Source organism: Penicillium crustosum (genome assembly GCF_028827405.1).
Source record: "Penicillium crustosum strain IBT 35664 chromosome Unknown utg000001l_segment0_segment0, whole genome shotgun sequence".
NCBI classification, from domain to species: Eukaryota; Fungi; Ascomycota; class Eurotiomycetes; order Eurotiales; family Aspergillaceae; genus Penicillium; species Penicillium crustosum.
Window position 1 is genome coordinate 4,285,820 of NW_026623122.1, and position 19,458 is coordinate 4,305,277.

The 19,458-nt window shown below is 47.1% G+C and overlaps 6 protein-coding genes across 6 annotated transcripts; 3 read left to right on the plus strand and 3 right to left on the minus strand.

Moving 5' to 3' along the window:
- Positions 1 to 811: 811 nt before the first annotated feature.
- On the plus strand, positions 812 to 2,365 carry N7487_001616 (Major facilitator superfamily domain general substrate transporter; the record flags this gene model as incomplete). The annotated part of the gene is made up of 3 exons (XM_056869364.1): positions 812 to 1,034; positions 1,098 to 1,424; positions 1,485 to 2,365. 3 exons carry the CDS (start codon positions 812 to 814, stop codon positions 2,363 to 2,365), a joined length of 1,431 nt encoding a protein of 476 aa, XP_056734148.1.
- An 805-nt stretch (positions 2,366 to 3,170) lies between these two features.
- On the plus strand, positions 3,171 to 5,063 carry gmdA (putative general amidase GmdA; the record flags this gene model as incomplete). The annotated part of the gene is made up of 4 exons (XM_056869365.1): positions 3,171 to 3,446; positions 3,526 to 4,407; positions 4,467 to 4,875; positions 4,930 to 5,063. 4 exons carry the CDS (start codon positions 3,171 to 3,173, stop codon positions 5,061 to 5,063), a joined length of 1,701 nt encoding a protein of 566 aa, XP_056734149.1.
- A 260-nt stretch (positions 5,064 to 5,323) lies between these two features.
- Positions 5,324 to 7,101, minus strand: N7487_001618 (uncharacterized protein; the record flags this gene model as incomplete). The annotated part of the gene is made up of 3 exons (XM_056869366.1): positions 5,324 to 5,886; positions 5,949 to 6,379; positions 6,530 to 7,101. The coding sequence occupies 3 exons, from the start codon at positions 7,099 to 7,101 to the stop codon at positions 5,324 to 5,326; spliced, it is 1,566 nt and encodes a 521-aa protein (XP_056734150.1).
- Positions 7,102 to 7,672: 571 nt separating this feature from the next.
- On the minus strand, positions 7,673 to 12,934 carry N7487_001619 (putative ABC transporter; the record flags this gene model as incomplete). The annotated part of the gene is made up of 14 exons (XM_056869367.1): positions 7,673 to 7,807; positions 7,870 to 7,914; positions 7,996 to 8,449; positions 8,507 to 8,796; positions 8,851 to 9,715; positions 9,765 to 9,842; positions 9,894 to 10,572; positions 10,628 to 10,675; positions 10,728 to 10,852; positions 10,901 to 10,999; positions 11,051 to 11,173; positions 11,229 to 12,132; positions 12,184 to 12,355; positions 12,407 to 12,934. 14 exons carry the CDS (start codon positions 12,932 to 12,934, stop codon positions 7,673 to 7,675), a joined length of 4,545 nt encoding a protein of 1,514 aa, XP_056734151.1.
- A 1,566-nt stretch (positions 12,935 to 14,500) lies between these two features.
- Positions 14,501 to 15,343, plus strand: N7487_001620 (uncharacterized protein; the record flags this gene model as incomplete). The annotated part of the gene is made up of 2 exons (XM_056869368.1): positions 14,501 to 14,536; positions 14,648 to 15,343. The coding sequence occupies 2 exons, from the start codon at positions 14,501 to 14,503 to the stop codon at positions 15,341 to 15,343; spliced, it is 732 nt and encodes a 243-aa protein (XP_056734152.1).
- A 606-nt stretch (positions 15,344 to 15,949) lies between these two features.
- N7487_001621 (type 1 glutamine amidotransferase domain-containing protein) lies at positions 15,950 to 18,004 on the minus strand (the record flags this gene model as incomplete). Its single annotated transcript, XM_056869369.1, has 2 exons — positions 15,950 to 16,129; positions 17,267 to 18,004. 2 exons carry the CDS (start codon positions 18,002 to 18,004, stop codon positions 15,950 to 15,952), a joined length of 918 nt encoding a protein of 305 aa, XP_056734153.1.
- Between the last annotated feature and the right edge of the window lie 1,454 nt (positions 18,005 to 19,458).

Consider the following 19,458-nt stretch of genomic DNA (forward strand, 5'->3'; position numbering starts at 1 on the left):
GGTCGTTGATCCTGCTAGGTGAGCCTCACTGTCCCATGGGTTACGGTTAGGGCCAATTACATGATTCACTAAGAGTGACAACATGGGCGCTGATCCCACAAAATTCCCATAGATTAAGCCCGACAGATGTTAAATTGTTCTTCTAGCGTCCGGTAGACATGGTTTCTATCCTTGATGAATTGCTAGAATCCAGTTCATTCAAGGAAACCAGCGTATCAATTATCGACTCCTCTCTGTGTGTTCCTGTGCCTGTGATATCATTGTATTTTTAGTACTTTGTTCTTTCGATTATATTTCACCCGTTAATGGAAATGAATCGACTTGATTCTTTCAAATATGGTTCCAGCCTCCGGCTTCCAAGTAACATATGATTTATACCTAAGTATATCCTCTGAATAATGAAATAGAGAGACTGAAAGATCAACCGGAGGTTAATCGGCTTAGAATGTGATAACGCTGATTTACGACACTGAAACACTTTATCATTGCCAAGAGTCCACGGGTGATATCCGCCAAAGTTTGATAGTCTCTGCTGAGCTCTGATACTCGTGAACGACCACTCTATCACTTATCTGCTACTGGTCACCGGCGCCGTAGACTGGGTTAGGCATCCCGTCTGGAGTGCGGGGGAGCAGGTGGTTAAGATAGTGGAAGTAGTGGAAATAGTGGAGATAAAGACCTCGGGAGTACTCAGGGATTTTTTGGGGTAATCTTCAGTACCTACCTAGGTACATAAGTACCCATAACACCCCCGGGGTGTTTGCCCACATCAGATAGCTGTGCTCAAGGGATACACTACTTGACATCTTCAATGTTCATTTTCTCCAAACTTCGGGAGGTGGTCTGGGGGAAGCCCGCAGCGACCAAGGCAGAACGAAAGCTTTTGGTCAAGCTTGACTTGGTTATTCTATCGTTTTGTTGTTTGATGTATTGGGTCAATTATCTTGATCGCATGAACCTGAACAATGCATATGTTACTGGAATGAGAGAGGATTTGAACTTCCACGGCAACCAATTGAATATCGCCAACACAGGTACGTCAGCGTGCTGAGCCTGGGATCAAAGGTTTCCCAACTTTTGCGACTAACTTATCATAGTTTTCTATGGTGGCTATGTTTTGGGACAGATTCCGAACAACCTCGCCTTACAAAAGCTTCCTCCGCGTATCTATTTCCCGGCGTGCATGGCTGCCTGGGGATTGCTCACTTTGGGTACTGGCTTTACTCACCACCCATGGCAGATCATGGTCATCAGATTCTTCCAAGCTATCTTTGAGGCTTCTACATTCGTTGGTTGCCAGTATATTCTCGGAAGTTGGTACAAGCCGGACGAGCTCGGCAAAAGAACGGCGATCTTTACTAGCAGTGGTTTGGCTGGAACAATGTTCTCTGGGTTTATGCAAGGGGGTATTCACCAGAGTCTTGGTAAGATGATCATCTTTCATCAGCAGTAACACCTTTGTACTAAGTGCTAATTCTCTGCAGATGGTGTTCGGGGTCTTCCCGGTTGGCGGTGGTTGTTCATCCTGGACTTCTGCATCACCATTCCGGTGGCGATCTTTGGGTTCCTCGCGTTCCCAGACACTCCAACTTCAACAACCGCATGGTGGCTGAGTGAAGAGGAGAGGAAGCTTGCTATCGAGCGTCTTCCCGAAGTCGAGAAACAACGTGGTGTGTTGGGATGGAATCTGATCTCGCGTGTCCTGAGGACCTGGCATTGGCTAGGTTTTATTCTGCTTTGGATATTCGCCAGCAACACCGAAATGTTCTCATCGAATGCTATTATGAATCTGTGGCTCTCATCAACAAACAACTACACCGTGTCGCAAGTCAATTACATCCCGACCGGCGTGGCAGGTGTAGGAATCATCACCACCCTTATCCTTGGCTGGTATTCGGACTTCACCAAACGCCCATGGCATGTGGGTGTTTTCTTGGCCTTCACTGCCATTTTGTCTGGAGCGATCATGCTGCGACCCCCATCCACCGGAGCCAAATTTTTCGCATTATTCTTGAATGGTGCCCAGTACGCCAGCCAGACTGTGATTTTTGCCTGGGCAAATGGGGCTACTGGAGATGATGATGCGAAGCGAGGAATAATTCTCGGTGCTATGAACACGTTTTCAATTGCGGTCTATATGTTCTGGTCCATTCTCTTTTACAGCACAACTCAGGGCCCAGACTGGAAAGAGGGTAGCATTGCGATGATATGTATGGGGTTGGCTTTGGTTATCACGACAATTGGCGTCCGCTACTTGGAGAAGCGAGACAAGCGGAGGATTGGAGTACACGATGGCGTTCAAGCCAATGGTACCGACGAGGTGAAAGCTAGTATCGAGGCTGATAGGCCCAAAAACACTGAGTAGACATACTATAGGAGTCCCTATCTCGGGCTTTTGCAGACCAATAAGAACAAATAAATAAACAATGGCCATCTAGCATCGTGTTGTACCGATTTGTACCTAGTAATCGCTTCGGGACCTTCGAAGATAGTAATTGTGCCCCTTCAGATATTGATTCACTCCAATATTTTGGACATGAGGTGAGCTATTAAACAACTCAACTTCTCAACTGCATACAAAATATATATGTGCACCAGTCAACACAGTCATCTCGAATACTATAATCAATAATAATAGCGGCTGACTCTCATAATTTGAATACAATCCACATCCAGTAATTCCAGTTCGGACTACATATTTTATTATTTTAAGCTTCGACCGGATTGAGAGGTTAATTTCTGGGGATTTAGATACCCTTCCTAATTAGGACTTCCGTTTTGTCTTTTTCCATATCTTCTGCCCACTTCGTTAATTCTCTATTGCCTATCGGCACGCCCTTGACCCCGTATCGACAAGCGGGGACTATCGTTCACAAGGTAAACCGGCACGTGGATTGCATTTCCGCGATGTCCACCCGGGTGGTGATAATAATCAGCCACCGCACGAATCAAATGCATTTAAATGGAGCAAAACAATATCGACACCTCTGCAATATTCCCGAGGTCCAAATTAAACCCAACATGATACCCGAATGGAGTAGCCGATAAGCTAGCCTCCAGTTGTTTCGCGTTCAATGACTCCAATAACCCCGCACCCGTGGGGCATTTTGATAGAGTACTCTTTGCGGAAGTCTATCTCACAATATTTTAACAAACATCTTTAATTTATCATGACAGGTGAATCCTGGAAACTGAAAGGCGAAGCCAAACGCCAGTCAATTCTGAATGCTATCCCCAAGAAATGGCGACTAGAATGTCCTGTCCCTCCCGCTACAGAGCTACGTGATGTCACAGCGGATTATATCCGACAATACCTCACCGAGCGTGAGATTGAGATCACAGAGACAGATGCCGTAGCCATTGTGGAGCAGACATCTACAGGCCGCTGGTCAGCTGTGGAAGTGACAGAAGCCTTCTGCCACCGGGCTGCACTGGCTCACCAGCTCGTATGTTTATAGTTACAGCGCACAAGAATCCATAAACCTCAAATGTCTAAATAAGAGCTAACCATAAACCAAATACTAGGTCAACTGTCTCCACGAAGTATTTTTCGAAGCGGCAATCAAAGATGCCAAACAACAAGACGAATACTTCGCAAAGCACAAAACCCCGATAGGACCTCTACACGGCCTACCAGTGAGTCTAAAAGACCAGTTTCACGTTAAAGATGTCGAAACAACAATGGGCTACGTAGGCTGGATAAACACCTTCCAGGGCAACCAGAACGACCCCCGCAGCGGCACAGAAGAAAGCGAACTCGTCCGCGAACTACGCAACCTCGGTGCAGTTTTATACTGCAAGACCAGCGTTCCAGCTACGCTAATGACCGGTGAAACCATCAATAACATCATTAACTACACCTGGAACCCCAAGAACCGCCTGCTATCCTCCGGCGGCAGTTCTGGCGGCGAGGGTGCCCTGATTGCGCTCCGAGGCTCGCCTGCTGGCTTCGGCACTGATATCGGAGGCAGTATACGCATCCCCGCTGGGTTTAATTTCCTCTATGGAATTCGCCCTTCAGCGGGTAGAATTCCTTACCAAGGCGCTGCAAACTCGTTAGATGGCCAGAGCACTGTCTTGTCTGTGATTGGGCCGATTGCGCCAACTGCGAGGTCTTTGATGCTTTTGTTTAAAGCTGTACTTGGGCAGAAACCTTGGTTGTATGATCCGCTTGCGTTGGAGCTGCCGTGGCGGGATGAAGTTGTCCAGGAGACTAGGGAGTGGATTGAGAAGGCTCGAGATGGGGCGTCGACGCTTGCGTTCGGCATCATGAAATACGATGGCGTGGCCCCTGTGCACCCGCCTATTGCGCGAGGGCTTAGGATTGTTGAAAAAACGCTACAGCGACTGGGTCATCGGGTTATTAAGTGGAAGCCTCCTTCTCACGCTGTTGCCATTGAATTACTTGTATGTACCAGTGGGCTTTGCATTGGGGTGAGGCTCAGTACGGTGCTAACTTTTGGCAGGATAAAGTATTCAACATGGATGGTGGAGTAGACTTGAAGTATCACCTCGGTCTATCTGGAGAATCTCGAGCTCCGCAAGTACTCGGTACCGAGCATGGTACTCCGATGACAGCATCGGAGATTTCGGCGCTCAATGTTGCAAAGCGTGAGTATCAGAAACTGTACATGGACTACTGGAACAGCACAGCCGAAGTTACCGGAACGGGGCGTCCTGTTGATGCGCTCTTTTGTCCATTGGCGCCTCATGCCGCAGTTATTCCCAACGAATACGAGTCTGTGGGATATACTGGATTTGTGAATGTGCTTGACTATACTAGTCTTGCGATCCCAGTCACATTTGCGGATAAGAAGGTCGATGTGCGATCGTCTAATGAATCTGTGGATGGATCTGAGCACATCAAGTGGGATTGTGCGTTTCCCCCTATACTTTCCCAGTTGTTATTTCATGCTGATCGTTGTGTAGATGATGCCGAGTCCTACGACGGGGCCCCGGTGGGAGTGCAATTGGTAGGTAGGAGATTGCAGGAGGAGAAGATGTTGACTCTAGCTGAGTATATTGGCAAAGAGATTGCTCAAGACGCGAAAGAAAGGGCCTGAGTTCAAAATATTAGACAGTTTGTTGATTGTCAACGTGACGTTATTGTAACAGAGCACCTGCGCCTAAACTACGATGAAAATGAAGAGTTGGGTATTCATATGGGTATTGATTATCATGCTATTCTGTATTAGAAAGAGTACATCCTGGAACGGACGTACCAAGCAAAGCCAGCTACTAAGCCAAGACAAGGAAGCGCATTAATGATACCCCCAGGCGGCTTGTTGAGTGCGTTTTCACAAGTATTGTAAGCCCAAACCAGTTAATTCCTGGTGGACGAGGATGGGGGCGTCTGCCCCGAGGGTGCAGCAAGATTGGACAAATGGGGTGTGGAAGATCCCCAAGGTTTACCTGCCGCAGAAGGCGGAGCATGGCCAGGATCGGACGAGGGACCAGATGGGTCTTCTGAGCCATTCATGAGGCGCTGTCGCTTAGCTGGAGGCAGCCCACCGACTTGTGGCATGCCACCAGGTAGACCACCACCGGGCGGGCTGCGAGGATCTGCAAAGGAGTGGGGTGAAGCATAGTGGGTTGATGAAGCAGGGGTGGAAGCAGCCGCAGCGTCTGGGCTCAAGGCCGTAGCAGATTGCAAGGGGCGCAAACGATTTGGATGAGAGGTGGTGTCTTCACCTGGGCGTGGAGGCCGGACATCAGGGCTTTGGTGAGACTGACTTTGGTCTGGATCACCCAGCGGACTGGGATTCCCATAACCAACCCCGACTCGACCTATGGCCTTGTCGTGCATAACAACACGTTTCCATTTGGCGACCACGTTGTCGTAGTCCCATCGCGTAGAGTCGGCACTGATGTGGCTTTCTTGTGCGTCTAATTCCCGCCCGACCTCTCGTGGTAGGGGGAGCGTATCCGGGGAAACAGTGCGAACTCACGAGGCCATTGGCATGACCCGAGGCGCTCGACCTGTGCACGCAGCTGGTTTGCTTCCTGTTGCACTCGAGCAAGTTGCTCGTCTGAAGACTTGCGCTTCTCTACCTCTCGCGCAAATGCGCGTGTGATCTCCAATTGCCACGCGTCGCGACGGGTCTCGTGGGACAGAGCATTCCAATGATTGAAGGCCAATTCTAAGTGTCGGAAACTGATATCCTCGTGCTGTTGTGCACTCCGGTAAATCATGTTTTGATCCACCCCGCTATTCCCATGTCTCATGTGCGGCGCAGCAGTCGAGTCTACTGCGAGTTGGTCGGTTTGCCATTGGGCGACCTTAGAGCGAAGGGCTTGGCGGATTATATCGAGGTGCTCGGCGCCGGGAGGCTGGAGGGGAAACGAAGTAGACGAGGGAAACGGATGTGTTGCAAACAGGCTTGGCGGAGGGGCAGCAGCTGCAGACACATGGAGGGGAAGGTCTGAGCTTGCATGTCGAAGTCGAACGGAGACAGCCGAGGCCGGGTACGAGAACTAGTGTTGCGTGAGATTGAGGGTTAGATATGACGAGGGGAATGATTCAACATACCTCGCAGCTTTGATATTGTCAAGCACCTCGCGCAGTGCAAGCTCCAGTGCCCGCATCGTATCCGGGTTGGTGGAGTTAGCACCTCTACTGGAATAGTCCGGTAGCTGTAGCGACCCTGTCCGAGACTGCGATGGCGCAATTCGAGGACCATCCGGCATGCGACTGGGGTTGGGAATATCATTGATCACCCCCGTCGCGTGCCAGGTGGGTGTGTTAAACATCATGCGCACCGGAGTCTCGCGCGACTTCGATCCCGAGTCTGCGGCTGCAAACGGCTCTGCAGCTCCCTTTTTCTGGCTTCGGTCAGGACTGCCTTCGTTCTTCCCTGTAGATGTTCGAGCCTGGCGCCGGGTGATTCCGCTGCGAATTCGTCTGATCTCTTCGACATCGTGGATTCCATCGGGTTTCTTCTTAAAAAGGAATTGGTCGAGGTGTCGACCCAGTGATGAAGAAGTAAAGGCCTGGTGGCAGTACTGGCATTTGCGATCCTTCGAAGCAAGACTGGCCTTCGACTCGTCACCGGCAGTCGAGCCATCGGGGGTATCTCTGGAGGTTTCTGCTTCTTCCTTCATGGTGGGGAAAGTAGAAAAGAATGGTAAATGAAATAGGTAGAAAGGCTTTGAGCTTAAAGAGTCATGGCATATGTTGTAATGCGCTCAGAAGCAGCCAGTGGTACAGGTAAAATTCAACGCGTAAGGTGAGAGAGAGGTGAGGAAGACGGAAAAATGCCAAGCTTTTTGGGCGCGGAGCTGCGCGATGAGCAATTTTGCGGGTCAAGCAAGGCACATGGAGATTTATCAATGTCGGACTTATTGATCTCTGAGCAATTATATATCGTGTGTAACCGTGTCAATGCTACCTATACAAGTATTAGGTAGTCTCTGCAATGTAACTAGGCCACTCAGCCAATCGACTCAGCAGGATCAATCTAACTACCTAGGTGCATATAGTACGTTGAGCAAATCAAAATCAAGGAAATTGTTAAGAAATAGTTCGTTCTTTTGGAGAAAATTGCAGTAATCATAGATCTGTGCTGACTATAGAGTTTGATTATTCTCTACCTTATCAAGACTCGGACATTATGTTGAATGCATCGCACACGATGCACTCACGCACAGCATGGAAGACACGGTGTAACCACGTTCAAGAACGCTCTTTGCCGTTTCTCGTCTTACGCTCACTAAACCAACGTTTTATGTTGCTCACACCGTGCAAATATAACCAGGAGAAGGCGAAAACAAGAGCAAAGTTGAAGATGACATATCCCCAGAAGATTCCCTAATATATATCTGAGATTAATCTCACTTCCAAGTTAACCGAAGGGGTACAAAGATACTCACATAATCTCTCCACTTGTGCGAGTAAAACACATTGAGACCCTTAGCCTGGAGATAATAACAAAGCTCGCGTTAGCTGTACTCTATCCAAGCAATGAACTTGGGAGGCCATGATAAAGCGCAACTTACATATTGATCACCATTGGAGTATTGGCAGAACGCACACATTCCATTCCCAGCGTCTCGGACATATCCACCAGCCTTTTCGGCATAAGGCCCAGCATATTGTTGGCAGGTCATGCCAGCTGGAGCGCTGAAGTGGGATTCTTCGCGCTCAATACAGCGCATTGGGACATTATGCGTGATGACTCCAACAAGCCCCTCCAGGAGATAGTGGAAAGGCGTAAGCCAGTACATCCACGACTGCCAAAAATGCGGTAATGCGACATAAGGGACGACAACACCGCAGAAAGAAACAATAAATGTAAAGAAAGTCGGCACAAGCAAGCTAGCAAAGAGCTCGTTGGGTGCTAGTGCAGCTATGAATTGGCCAAGTCCAACATAGTATAGTTCGAAGAGCATCAGCGACATCCAAACGTAGCCGGAACTGAACGAGTCGCGCGGGAACCAAGTTCCCCAGTACCTTTTTGTATTACCGTCAGACTTAAAAAGATAACTCCTTTTCTCAAGAGACACTTACCAACAGTTAAAGTAAATTGATCCGGCAACAATCGAGTAGGGCAGTTCTGGGAGAATCGTGCTCGTCACAAAGGCAGCCCAGGAGTACATCTTGGAATTAGCTTCGCGCGATTTATAAAGCCCGCGAAAATGGATATATCGCGGTTGGAGTTGCTGTATCAGCGGTGGAGCGATTGTTAACGTCATGAAGACAGAGAACAGCCGCGATTGCATGTCGATGGAGCTATCCCCCAGATGCCAAAATGTGAAGGTGTTGAATAGGCCGGTGAAGATGTGGAGCATAAATTTGCCCTTGGTAATAATTAGTCAAACCTTTCATATTTAGTATTGGAAATAGTAACTTACAAGGATGTATTCTGGGATCCTCCAGTAAGCCACGAATGCGCGCTTGGTGACTGCGACTACTTGAACATAGAGAGGCATTGCGTACTCGCGACCGTCTTTAACCTTCTCATCATCATGAGAATTGCGACGGGAGGCAATTATATCCTCTAGATCCTTAGAAAGCTGCTTGGACTCTGGCGAGTTGGCCCACACATTGCCCCAGTCCTGCCCCCTTATAATCAGGGTTTCCGGCTCCAATGACTTCCAACATATACTATAGAGAAGTTTAGCAAGAAACAATGACTCCAGTTTCATAATACATACCTCTGCCGGATTTTCATGCGGTGAGCACTTCCTACCACCATTTTGTTCAAAGTAATCAATCAACGTCCTGGAGTCATTTCCAAGGGGCCCGTTGTAAACTACACTTCCGCCGCTTTTAAGCAGCAGAAGCTCATCGAAATTCTCAAATAACACGGCAGAGGGTTGATGGATCGTACAGAGAACAGCCTGTCCGGCATCTGCAAGTCGGCGAAGGAAGCGTACAATGTTGAATGCGGCCAGAGAATCGAGACCAGAGGTGGGCTCGTCCAAAAAAAGCAACAGCTCTGGTTTACTTGCCAGTTCCACTGCAATGGTGAGTCGTTTGCGTTGCTCCTGGTTGAGGCCTGAGCCCGCAGATCCAACGGTTGCGCCGGCGATGGACCTCATTTCTAACAGGTCAATGATTTTCTCACAATAGTCATACTTTTCTTGTAATGGGACTTCTTTTGGCTGCCGTAATAGAGCGGAGAACCGGAGAGACTCCCGCACAGTAGCGGTGGGTTCGTGAATGTCCATCTGCTCGGCGAATCCTGTCGCTCTCTGGAAGCTCCTTGGGAGAGTCCTGGGAATATTAGAGTGTATAATCAATGACCTACTTAAGGATTCCATACCGTCCATCAACTAAGAAATCGCCAGTGACCACACCAAAATTGATTCGTTGTGCTAGCGCATTGAGCAAAGTGGTTTTGCTGGTCAGACATTAGCATTAAGAACGGAGTCAACTTCGTTTTGTGTCTTACCCTGCGCCAGAAGCTCCCATCAATGCTGTCAGTCGACCGGGCTTGACATATCCGTGAACATTTTGCAATAGTTGTTTCTGTCCACCCTTGTATGGAATGGTGTAGTTGACGTCTTGCCATGTAAATATTGCAGTGTTTTTAGCAATGTCCTGGACCTTATCACTGGATTCCCTCGAGCCTTCATCATTTTTGCTGGTGGCTATGCCAGTAGCCATGCCATCCTTCTCTGTAGATTCTTCATCTTCTGGCGGAGCAGCTCGTTTCACAATATCTTGAACTGCCTTCGGGGCTTCGCTTCTTTTGAACACTGTTACTGAGCTGCCACCCTTGTTAGGTCTCTGTAATTCCATTCCCAACATTGTCAAAAAGACGAAAAAGATAAACCATCCGATGATGATGCCGAGATTTCGCCACAGGTGAGCTCTGCTGTAAGTGTAGGCCGTTTGGATATACTTGGGACCATGAACAATCAACTGGTCTGGATCACTGCCTTGTATTGCACAGGATTGATGGCCAGGCACCGCATTCGGTCCATCAGGCACAACGTAGGGTGGTACGCATTTTATCTGGAGATTATGGAACTCGTTGGCCATCAATCCCTCAAATGCGTATTGGACAGGGTTTATCCAAATTAGCCACTTTAACCACGGGCGCATTTTCCACGGGGGAATGAGATAGCCTGGATTATGTTGACCATTAAATTCGAATACTAGGTTTCATTGCACCGTGCTTACCTGTGTATACAATCAATGCCTGTATGGCAACACCAGTAAGACGTGTGGCTATATAGTGTTATTGGGCGCTTCTGGATGCCGAGGGGTTTATGCCACTTACCAACATCCAATGAGGCACATAGAGCCCCAAGAGCACGAAAGAATGAGTACATTGTCATCGTGAGAGCAAAAATGAAAAGCAGATTTATAAAGAACTGTGATGGTGTTCGCGCAAGGTTTGCCATGCTAAATGGCCCATCAGTATAATCCACTCGAGGCATCCAATAGACTCACAAGTATACTATGATATCAAATAAAACGACTTGTATGAACACAAGAGGGACATCAACCACAACCTGAGCAAGCGCATAAGCCGCAGGGCGATAGAAAGAGCTAGAGAAAATTAGTCCTATCATTTTCCATTTTCTTCCTGGCAGTCCTCACAAGCTTTTATGCTTCATTAAGATTGGTCGGCTCGCAAACGCCGCGGTCAGTTCTGCCATAGCAAGCAATGCATTGAAAAGCAGTATAAAGAACATCACACCACCCCTCGTAAAAACACCATTGCTGAAGACGGTAAGCCATATGGAGTCTCATTGCGTTTGGAGAGGCAATTGCCTACCTTGTATCAGGAAGATTGTAAAACAAGCTCCCAACGATGAGAGCTTGAAAGGTTATCATACTCCACTTTCCAATCAATGACTCTCTATCACCGAACATCACCAGAAATTGACGATGTGTGAGGATCATAACTTGTTTGTAGAATGAGATCGTGTAGTTTTTCCGCTTGGTGGTGCTTCTTGCAGCCTCTCTCTCCTGCCTTTGGGCTTCGATTTCGCCCTCAAAGGTTGCAATATCCGCCAGGTTGCCTTGGTAAGTATCACTTTTGCGATATGCAGCTTGGAATTCAGCTGCGTTCCGAGGTATTCGGTCATCCCAGCCAGCCTTAACACGCCGTGCATTGGGGTCACTGACAGAAGTCAAAAAGTCTGGGGTTGTCCAACGCGGAGGGCATTCAAAGCCCAGCCGTTCGAAATAGGCCTTTGCATCCTGGCTTGGTCCGAAGAAAGAGCATTTTCCTTCTTCGATCAGAATGACCTTATCAAATAGATCAAATAGATTCTCCGAGGCCTGGTAAAGAGCCACCACCGTCGAAACGTTGGCGGTGTTTGTTAGACTTCGCAAGCTTTGAACATACTCCAGCGCTGTACTGGCGTCTAAGCCCTTAGTAGAGTTATCCCAGCATTGAGTGCTAGCCTTTGTAACCATAGCTTCAGCAATTGAGGTCCGTTTCTTCTCACCCCCAGAAATTCCGCGAATGAGCTCATTGCCAACTCTAGTTCCCAGAGCATGTTCAATCCAGAACAGCTTAGCTATGGCGGACAAGAAGGTCTCCTGGTATTCTTTTCGACTTTCTCCAGGGATTCGTGAGGCTTTGTCTGGAGTTCGGGATTTCAGGGCAAAAAGGAGTGTATCTCGCACAGTCAAAGTTGCATAATGGAGATCATCCTCGGGGTTGTACAAGACTAGTGGTTTTAGTTCGGAATCGTAATCACACAAACAAAATAAAGACCCACCTTCAGACCTATACTGCTTCGCCATCTTTTCTGAATCGGTGCCACCATACCGCACATCCCCTTCGATGCTTTCGTAGCCCGCTCGTTGATTGCCGAGCGCTTTCAAGAAAGTGGAACAGCCAGAGCCAGGTCGGCCTAAAACAAGAAGCATCTCCCCTGGACGAACACAGCCCTGAATGTGAGATTAGCCAAGCCGACATCTAGTGGTTATAAATAGACATACAGTGAAATCATCCAAGATGGTTCGTATCGGTGCTTTTCCAGCTGCGACACCCTTCCTACCATGAGTGAATAGTTGCTTAATGAGCCGTGGCAATCCGAGGAAAATGTCTCCGTTAGTGGGTTGGAGAGCAGCTCCAAGGCCCACGCCCTTCACGGTGAGATCTTTCCATACAACTCCAAGATGACGTGTTTTCTCTTCTTCGGAGTTTGCTTTACGCTCAGAGCCGAACATCCGTGAAATGAGTCTTTCTATCTGGGCCCATTCCTCTCCTTTGGTATCATGGCCGGAGACATAGCTGCGCCGGCGAGATATAGTATGCGCGACACCATATTCATCTAAGCTTGGCCCCGTGGAATCTGCCGGGGAGCCTGATGGGGTCGTGCGGATTGGCGCGTATTCTTCGGGTGGACATGACTTGACCGGTGAAGATGGACCCTCGGAGGAAGAAACGGAATTCCCAGGAAGGTGTTCTGTGCTTGCAGCTAACACAGACTCGCTTTCCACAGAATCATCGCTTGCCATCGTCATTGTTTTCGGGTTGAGTTGAGACGTTTGGAAATGCCAATCCTCAACCTAAATCCCTGTGCTACACAATTATCAGACGTGATGCCGATGCAGATAGGCGTGTCACCTCGGTTAGCAACAGGATATACAAACATAAACACTCCACATGGGTATCATGAATATGAGTGAAATGAAAATGAAGATGAAAAGATCAACAGTTCGAGAATGTACGTATTACGTCAAACATCACCGAGATAACTAACCAGATCTCGGGAGGTCGGAACAGAAACGAACCGAAGTATTATTCGGTATTTTCCTCATTTGCTGACTCTTATAGCTGACCAAGGCTGCAAACAGGTATAACCTGGTCTATTGAGGTCATCAAATTCAAATCTGTCATGTCGTGCAGGTTGGGTTCCCTCTCTGGACCTATTCATAGCAAAGATTAACATGCATTTTACTGTCAAACGCAAACAATTAAGTGAAGGGAGATCGGTGTATCTCCTAAACTTCGCTCGGGTCGCAAAATACATGCGATGCATGAGTCGCCCCGCATTTCGAGGTATCTCCAATCATGAAGTCATAGATTGTACAACATGGATGTGTTGTGTAGTCATTTTAAACGCCATTGGTTCCCATCCTCGTATTACGATTACTTTTTGCTCTTGTACTTTTAATTATTCTGACTGTGCAATTGAAATTTCTCTTGCCTATTGGTTGTATGCTCGCCCTGACTATCTTCCAAAGTTATATCGAACACGAAGCTTCACACCGATTCAAATCGAATTTATTTCTTTTTCTGATAGTATCCTTGCTCTTGGCCGTCTTTTACTTGGTCTTATCTATATACTTCCTAAATAAAAGTAATAGGATAAAATATTTTCCCGCTCTAACATATTACAGGCGTGGGTAGGTTAGCTACTTCCAACCCACCAAGATTAGTCCCTTCGGATATTTTATTTTCAAATCAATCATGCAAGTTTTATAATTTTTATTTTAGAATGGGGCAGTTCACACCTAGGGACTGAATGAGCAGTGCTGTCAGCATTACCTACCTACGTATGTGGGAATATTTAACCATCCGCGGAATTTGTTCCCGGCGACATCTACCAAATCATTCTACTATGGCACAAGAAAACTCTAGTTGTTAGTTTACCAAATAGTCGTGATCAGAGTAATTTTATTATCATGATCTCGTCATTCTATAGATGATAGTTGGGCATGTCAGACAAGTGCCAGCTACTGTACAGTTATCAACGCAAACTAGAGCTGGACAAATTGGTCGCAAGTAAAATATATGTACCCCACAAAAGGTACAAGGAGTTATCTAGAGACAATAGATAAATTTTTATCCGCTCTCGTTTAACGGAGAGCTTACGAGGGTTCGGTGAAATGAGCATTAGGGAGCCATGAACGGACCGTCGTTTCCTGACCAGAAATGCAGCAGCACGCCATGATTACAACATAATACCCTCGAAATGAGTAGTGATAAAGGTTCATATTCCAGTTTGAGAGTGGGAAGATGTAGCTCTCAGCCTAGAAATCATTTTGGTTTCTTCTGCAGGTCCCCTTATTGCAACTCCGATAGCGATGAAGGCCCACCGCGCTCATAGATTCCTCCGGAAGGTATTGGAGTTTTTCCATTTATCTACTCCTTCCTCCAAGTGTGCAGTCAAAGCACGCAGCAAGTAAGTTTCAGAGTTTTTGTGGCATTCATTGTCGAAAATTAACGAGCAGTTCAGTGCTAAGCTGTGGTGTGTTGCTACCACTACACCTCCTCTTCACAGCATTGGCGCTACTCGAGGATGTGACCAGGCTGAAATAGATAGTCAAGTCGATGAGCCCCCTCAGTATACCGTTGGCAGTGTAGCCCCTGAAAAGCCAAGTTCAACCCGCAGTCAATTGGAGCGTCGCATCGTGAAACTCTGGAAGAAAGTCTGGCTGGGCCTTTATCAGATCGATGACAACGAGGATCGATATCACGTCGAGAGACTCGAAGCACTTTCTCTCGGGGCGGGCTTAACTCGCACATACCGCGTTGGTGAGCTTCAGGTTCTTAGGCGCCATTTTCTTCGAAGCGAGACTAACAATGGTATTGCTTCATTGAAGCTGTTCCAAGGCCTGTCTCTTTCGACCCTCTTATCTGTGATCCATATCTTGGAGGCCTATGAAGGTGAAATTGAGAACATGGAGCTGCTCTATTCCATCCTGCGAAGTAGTCAACTTGCACTGCATGAGACTGCTGATCTTGCTCAAACTGCTGTTGTTAGGACTGAGTATATGGCAATTGCGGAGCCGATGGAAAAGCGGATCAGACAGTATGACATTCGAATGAATGTGGTGAATATGGATATCTGTGATGAGGCAATGGGCTTCTATCAGCGACGGAAGGGGGAATATATTTACCATAAGGCATTCCCAAATGCGTGGTAAGAATGTGTGTTTTGGATCTATCCGTGCCCCCTTTTGTTATGACACGTATTGGGTGACGTTGAGTACAATCAGTATGATTTGGATGAAATATTAATTTAGTGTCTCGTTTAGTTAAGTAATAATTATACTCATGGTGTTATTCAAGTCTTGCGAAGTCTTGTGAGACACAAATCTGGAATGATAAGGCTCTCTAAGCGTCCCTGTGAATTTTGATAAACAATAATTACAAACCCGACACTATGACCGTCTAAGAATTGAGAGACCGTTGCTGGGGGCTGCAGAGCGATTTTCCTGGATTTCGCCAGTTGGCTTCTGGCGTACATTCCACCGCACTCCATTCAAACTTCACTACCTGTCGTTGCCAAAGGTGTATCCACAATCGCAGGGTAAATCTCCAGAGCCAACCTTTTTGATGCGAGTCGGATGAAACCTAGCTCAATTCGAGCCGGCGTTTCGATTAATATTATATTCCACCTGAGCTTACCGATGTCATGACCACCAAATATCATATCACAACTTCGGTTGCAAAGCCTATCAGGTATGCACCCCTATGTACATGAATCGATATTTGTTTATTTGATTTGAATAAAAACATCATTCCAAGGCTTACACCTGAGGTCGAGCCGGGCTAACGGTCCCCTTTACCTTTACACTGTCCGTCTCACCCTCGCCCTTTTTACTCTTGCCGGGTTCGTTCACGAATGGGTTCATGGTATCCCCATTATCCAAACCTTCCTGCTTGAGTGAAATGCTTCCTGGTCCATCTGGTGGGCCCATGCCCCGAGGCTATGCGAAGGTTAGATATGCATTGTTTCGACGGCCTGGACTGTCAAGTGACGATAATGCCAACCAAGCCTCAAGAATAAAATGTGAGAAGCAATAACGAACCTCATCCCGACTAGAAGGTGTTGAGCTGAGATTCTGTCCAACGTCTTGGTCCCCCTCCGCCCTTTGGCTATATTCTTGACTTGCTCCGCGTAGCTTTGTAGAAGGCTTGGTGCTAAGCATCTTTATATCACCCCTCTGCCATAGGTATATTGATATTGGTAATCCTAGAGCAATTGATACTAGTAACCTATCGCAAGAAATTAAGTCAAAGTCACATGCCACCTCTAAAATACATGTTCACAGTGTGACTTACCATCGGGGGTTCTTTGCCTGGCCACTTGGCTTTTCAGTGGCAAAGCGTCTTCGAGTAGAGGTCGGCCGAAATGATCGAAGTCCCACAGATGGGCGGATATGATGTCTCACTCCTGCATGTGGAAATGAATGGTGGATAAAGCTCATACTCAGGATTTGATGAAACTCAAAGATGGTCAGTGGGACTATGAAGCTATGTACATTAAGAAGAAGGGCCAGTGATCTAGAGCTGTATATAAACCTCAAACATCTGGTGTGCTGTCATGGTCACATCATGCGACTTCTCGGACTTGCTTCCAAATAATTGTACTAAGCTTACTCTCACGCTTCCAATAGGATTTATGGGATTTGATTATGAGCCCAAGTTTAATTATGACGCATCTGGGGAAACTACAGGCGCGCAATTCTCTAGGTGGTTATCCGGCAGGTTGGTGATTATCCTCTTAGAACTTCCTGAAGAATGTATTCTTTAATATTTCTAGATACTTAATAAGGTTTCGTCCGGTGTCGCTCTACCAACAGTTAGCATCAAGAAAGGGGTGGCCTGAAGAGGCTTTGCTCCCAGAGACCGGCCAACCAATTTATCGGCCAGGAACTGCGACCCTCATCAGTATGACATTTATTCATAGAAATAAAGGATCTCTATCGAGTTATGATGAACTTATAGCTCGCATTCATTGAATTCCACTATGGTAGGGAAAAACATGTACACAGTTCCATTTCTACTCAAGTTAAATCTCAAATAAGATGGAAAACAAGATATTATACACTAATCATTCTCACAAATCGATCACCCAGAGCGTTTGCCGCCACAGGATTACCCGCTGAGACCAGCTCCCGATGCAACGTAGTACCGCCAGTTTTTTCACGTACACCCTCAACCATCACTGCACCTTCGTTTCTCAACGTAGACTCTACCTTCTTGACCTCGCCACCCCATAATGTCTCCATAAGATTCTCTTCCGCATCACTCCACGATGTAATTTTGTATCCATTATAAACAAACGTCCCATCACCCGCCTTCTTCGTACTCAACAAGGCATAAGGCCCATGACAGATCACAGCTGTGGGCTTACTCTCCTGGTGGAAATAGCGCAGAATTCGCCCCAGTTCTGCATCTGTTGCGAGATCCCGAAGTGGTGCGTGTTCACCTGGGATAAAGACAGCCGCGAAGGTGGTTAACTCATTGTTGCTGATGGTGCTGAATGGTCGTGGGGTGCGGAACCCATTCTCCCGCTTCATGCGTTTGATGAGATTGTATTCTCGCTGACGTTCATAGAAATTGCCAGCATTGGCGACGAGTGATTCGCTGCTTGGATCCGGGGCGGGTTCATGACCTTTGGGTGAGGCGAATGTTACTTCGTGACCTGCGTTCAATATTTTGTTTAACGGCTTTGCTAGCTCTTGGAGGAAATACCCCGAAGGCTGCTCAACAACCTTGCCAGCATCGTGTCCGGTGTCCCTTTTCAGGGGGAAAGAGTGCGCGTCGCTGAGAATAATGAGCACTTTCTTGGAATGCATTGTGTCAGTATGTAGGATCAGTGAGGCACTGGGATTGTCACGAATTATCGGAAGTTTAACCCTGAATCTCTCCTGTTTTATATACAACTTCAAATAACATACGTTGCCCTGCAATGACACCGAGATGACGTACCGAATCTGCACGCATCATAGCCACCACCCAGTATACGAGGTTGTATGGTTCTCTGCGAGGTTGACATAGAACATAGTGACTCTCTTGCTAGCGCGCCGAAAAGCAGATAATGGGCGACTGGGAACTGGGCAGATGATTGTCCCTCGAGGCTGGGGAAGGTGAGTGACCTTTTACTCCGGGTGCATGAGCCTCCGTTTGAGAGGGACATTGGATGTGGCGTCGATTCAACCCCCACGCGCGGCTACTTCTACAAACCCCTGTGTTTTGTATTGCTTCTCTATTTTTAACCAACACCCTACACTGCCATTTCCTATCATTTCAACCAATCAAAGCCCGTGTCAAAGTTCAACTTCTACCATCCATACTACCCCAATGCTAGCCGGCGGCGGCTCCGTCGACTATCAATACCCACTCCTTTCTGTCTTTGTGATAAAACATTAGCATTTTCAATTCTAGTAGCTCACCGAGCGTAGTACTAATTATAGTAGCAATATGGAGAGGTATATATATGCTCTACTGTTCTCATACTGAAGAATAACCCTCTGGGGGCCTTTCTTTGCTGATTTTGCAATGCCTTAATCAGATCTCCCAAAGCCCACAGAGCTCAAGGCCCCCAACTAGCCCCAATCCACTAATAGGCTGGGTTTGGGGCCCGAAGGTAGCGCCCACCGGTGGGATACAGACCCGGGGTGAAAGTCCTTTGGGTCCAGACTTGGAAGCATAATTATCGGTTTCTGTTCATTATATTGTGCTTATTCGAAATCCTGCTATTATGCCCAAGTAAGAAACCAACACAGTGTACAACTTAGGTATCTTTGATATGTGTCATACACAAGATACATTGAAACCAAATTCTGGTATTCGGTCTCCGCTCATAGGGACGGTGTCCGTCATATCTCAAATGCGGTGTCCGAGTTGGGACCCCACCAAGCTCCACCGATTAACCAATTGCGTGTAAAAGGAGTGGCCCCGGGGACTGCTCCGCATCACATAATGATTTGAGCGGTGGGTCGTAGATCGTTCAGTAGTATAATATAAAGTATAACATCCATAAAAAAAAAAAAAAAAAAAAACAAGTGGTACAGAGGAGTTAGGTCATGTAGCAATACCTCACGGTTCAATCCCGCAAACAATATCCGAAGACGTAATATGGTTCTGTTGATACTAGGCCCGAACGGCAATAGATAATTGAAAATCATAATGGAATGACTGGGAGAAATAAACACGCTAGGTACGGAGTACATGAACGCATCCTAACCCCAAAAGTGGATCCTGTATGTGTTTCTTGATTAGAACAGGGGCTGTCGTACTATTTGATTAG